The following is a 3,610-nucleotide window of genomic DNA, read 5'->3' as shown; positions in this document are numbered from 1 at the left end:
ACTGTTGTAATGTCAGTACTTCCTGCATCAGTCTGTTATGTGTAGTGTTCTCCTTGATTACAACTACACATAGGGTCAAAGTGTTAATCTTATATTCCAGGAGGGTATAGCTCAGGAAATCTCCAAGACCCAGGCAGGGAGCTCATTTTTCTTTTCTTTCCTTTTCTTTTCCTTTTGAAAAGGATGCACCTTGCTGTTTTATGAGACTTACGGGAGGAATTCCATGGAGCAGAACAGCTCACCTCGATATGCTCTGTTTGCAGAAGACAGTATAGTGCAGTCTTGTCCAGAACACCCCAAGAAGGAGAATGTTTTCTGTCTAAGCAATTCTTTTGGAGATGTCTACCTGTTCCAGGTATTCTTTTTATTTTATTTATCATGAATTTTCATAATTTTTCACATTTTCAGAATGAAAAATACAACATAATTTTAATGTAGGCATTAATAAAATCAACATAGTTAAAACTTATAGATATTAAAATAAGCAGGAAACCAAAATTCTATTAGGGATAACAAAATCCATGTGATAGCTATAAGTAAAGCAAGTTGTGGACTAAAGATAAATAAGGTTCGACACAGTTCAATTTGGAATAGAGTCTTCTCAGCAGTGGAGGATAGGTCTATCAGTGACTACTAGCCATAGTGACTGAAAGGAACCTCCACATTCAGGGGCACTAAACTTCTGGATCCCAGAGCCTGGAGGCAACACCAGGGAAAAATGTCGGTCTCTATGCCCTGTTGTTGTGGCTCCAAAGGAACTGGTTGGCCACTGTGAAACAGGATGCTGGACTAGATGAACCCTCACTGGTCTGATCCAGCAGGGCTCTTTTTATGTTCTTATGAGAAAATCCCATGCATTCCTAAACCATGGAAGCAAGATTGGGATTATTTTTTTGAGAACTCTAGCTAAGCTACCATTAGTAGATAAAAAATAAGGGCAAATTTTGAACTGACTATCATCTTACTGACATCAGAATGCAGCAAAATATAGGCTAGGACTGCAGGAGGTGTGGTACTTGTGACCAGTGTTCCCTCTAAGCTGAGTTAGTGTGAGCTAGCTCACACTAACTCAGCTTAGAGGGAACATTGCTTGTGACTAAGTAATGCCTAAAGCTCCTTACAAGGTCCTGTTGTTGTTTTGTTCCTTCATTAAATGTACTTCAGTGGCATAACCCCTAAACTAAAAAAAATGTGAGAACACCCTAGTATAGCATTCCAGTTTTCTGATGGTCTTCCCTGTCTTCTTCCTGGATTTTCCAGCAAGCACAGCTGTCAGTTTTCTTGCTTTATGAAACGAATGCTTCTGCCTATGCACGACATGGCAGATCTGGCAGCACAAAAGTGTTCACTGTCTCTCTGAGCAATGGCAGGAGAAGTTAGTAAACTTAGCAGAAGATCTGTGACTCATTCAAAGAAACGCTAGTCGATTAACAGTGTGTGTTTCAATCAATTAACTTGATAAAGCTACACGAACTTGCATACAAATAAACACAGTGCTTCTGATGGATGATGCTTGTATGACGGATGCATGTGTTGCAGTGATAGTCCTCTTAGAAGAGGTATTCCCTCCAGGGTGAGAGAGAACAAGAGATGCCTCTTCTAAGGTGGTGAACTTTTAAAAAGCAATATTGCATCTAAAACAATAACAGCCTGTGTTATGTACAATTAAAGTTTAGTTGGACACAGTTATAATCAACTGGGTGGTTCCAGCCACTGGACTCAACAAGTTTGAAGACTTCCTCCAGCCTAAGGAACATCCTCCAAACTTTGCTGAGCAAAGCGGCCTGTTCCACCCCAGTTACTAATCTTGTATCAACTCTCCAATCATTTGTGGCAGTCACTCAGCCCTGCTCACCAATCATTTTGGAATTCTTGCTGTGGGACATCTACATAATGGAGTTCTCATTGAAGTTAAATTACTTTTAAAAATATGCTTTCACCTAAACTTTATGCAGCAGGGGAAATGGGGATGCCATCAAAAGCACAGAGTTCTCACTTTCTCTTCATAATGCGTTGATTCCCTTTCTCTGTAATGTGATAACATTGCTTTTTCCATGTCACTTCATGGGTTCCCAGGATAGGCTCAGTGCTGGTTTCACTGGACGAGGTAAGTAATCCTGTACATTAGACAGGAAGGAATGGTGGGCTCAGTGCTTTGATGCTCTTTTGAACATCAGTCCTGTGTCTCACACAGCATGGAGTCCCACCCAGAATATTTGATATAATTTCTAGGAACATAAAGAAAAGCTGCCCTGGCTTTATTAACAGAGTATAGCAAGAATGTATGTTTGGGACGTTTCTTTCTGTTTCTGGATCCAGTCATGCGTCTTTCTCTCCATTTGCAGTCAACTAGGTGGATTCTGCTTTGTGAATTCTTTCAAATGCAACTTCTACCCTGTATAGTTCTTTAATTTTACACTAATAATGGGTTACATTGCCATCCTTCCAGCCAAGCACCATTTTATCTTTTATATATAAAAAAATCTTCCCCTTTAGACAAAGAACAAGCTTTACTAGCAATTAGAGTTGCCAGCTGTTCAAGGGAATGGTAATATATCACAACCCTTTTATTATTTCTTTGCTTGGGGAGAAAAAAAAGTTGCATGTGGGATTCATGGAGCAATGGGGAGGGGTTATGATGAACCCACTTATGGTGATCTCCCCATAGTTTTCTCTGCTTCTTTTGGACCAGCTAGATTTTATTTTAGCTTGTTGTTTATAATGCTAATTTTTTGTTTTGGATATGTGGGACTTTTTTTTAGGCTACAAGCCAGACTGACCTCGAAAACTGGGTTACAGCAATACACTCTGCTTCTGCTTCTCTCTTTGCTAAGAAACATGGGAAAGAGGATACAGTCAGACTTCTGAAAAATCAGACCAAGAGCCTCATCCAGAAGATTGACATGGATAGTAAGATGAAAAAGATGGCAGAGCTACAGCTCTCAATTGTTAGTGATCCGAAAAACAGGAAAGCCATCGAGAACCAGGTACTGGAATAATGTATTAATATCTGCACATTCTCTCATTCATAGTATGAGATTTGTTAATACTTTTATGCTTGAGAACAAAACATCCCTGTGGAAGACCTCTGCAAATGGGGACGTTTCCTGTTGCCTGTATGATACGGACAGTGATTTAAGAAAACAATCACAGACAACTATTCTAATAGGTTCCCCCATATATGGAAATGTCTGTCCTTCTTAGGCTTTATCTGAGCTCCCAAAAGCTAGAAAATACTGGTATTTAGCAGCTGTTCTTTCAGCTAGATATAGAGGGGGGTGTATTTTTGGCTATCAAGCATAGCCAATCCTGGATAATCCCCCCAAAATTAGGGATTATCTTGGAAAACAAGATAGCCGCAGTTAAATGGCATTTAAAGAGAGTGCACTCCCTTTAAACGCTGTTCCAGGCGCAGCACCTTTAAATGCCTTTGGCTCCATTATAACCTATGGGACAATTATAGTCAGTGATGACCATAGGCTATAATGGGGAATCTATCCGGGGCATATGCAAGGGTCTTTGGGGTCTGTTTGTTGAGGTAGAGGCACCAGGTTTTTTGAGAGTTTCTGGTGCCTCTGCTCAAAAGATTGAACCAGGGGGTCCAATTATA

The 3,610-nt window shown here is 40.2% G+C and overlaps 1 protein-coding gene across 1 annotated transcript in view; it reads left to right on the top strand.

The window, feature by feature from the left end:
• LOC107126143 (T-lymphoma invasion and metastasis-inducing protein 2-like) overlaps positions 1-2,987 on the top strand; it is a gene marked incomplete at its 3' end in the record, with an annotated part of 20,261 nt that extends 17,274 nt beyond the window's left edge. The window contains exons 4-5 of the mRNA XM_015429661.1: positions 183-355; positions 2,763-2,987. Of these exons, the coding sequence (XP_015285147.1) occupies positions 183-355; positions 2,763-2,987 (398 nt within the window). The remainder of the gene's footprint in view (positions 1-182; positions 356-2,762) is intronic.
• Between the last annotated feature and the right edge of the window lie 623 nt (positions 2,988-3,610).

The sequence above is a fragment of the Gekko japonicus genome, unplaced genomic scaffold (assembly GCF_001447785.1).
Source record: "Gekko japonicus isolate JY-2015 unplaced genomic scaffold, Gekko_japonicus_V1.1 scaffold651, whole genome shotgun sequence".
Lineage (NCBI taxonomy): Eukaryota > Metazoa > Chordata > Lepidosauria > Squamata > Gekkonidae > Gekko > Gekko japonicus.
This window is presented reverse-complemented; position numbering and strand designations above follow the sequence as displayed.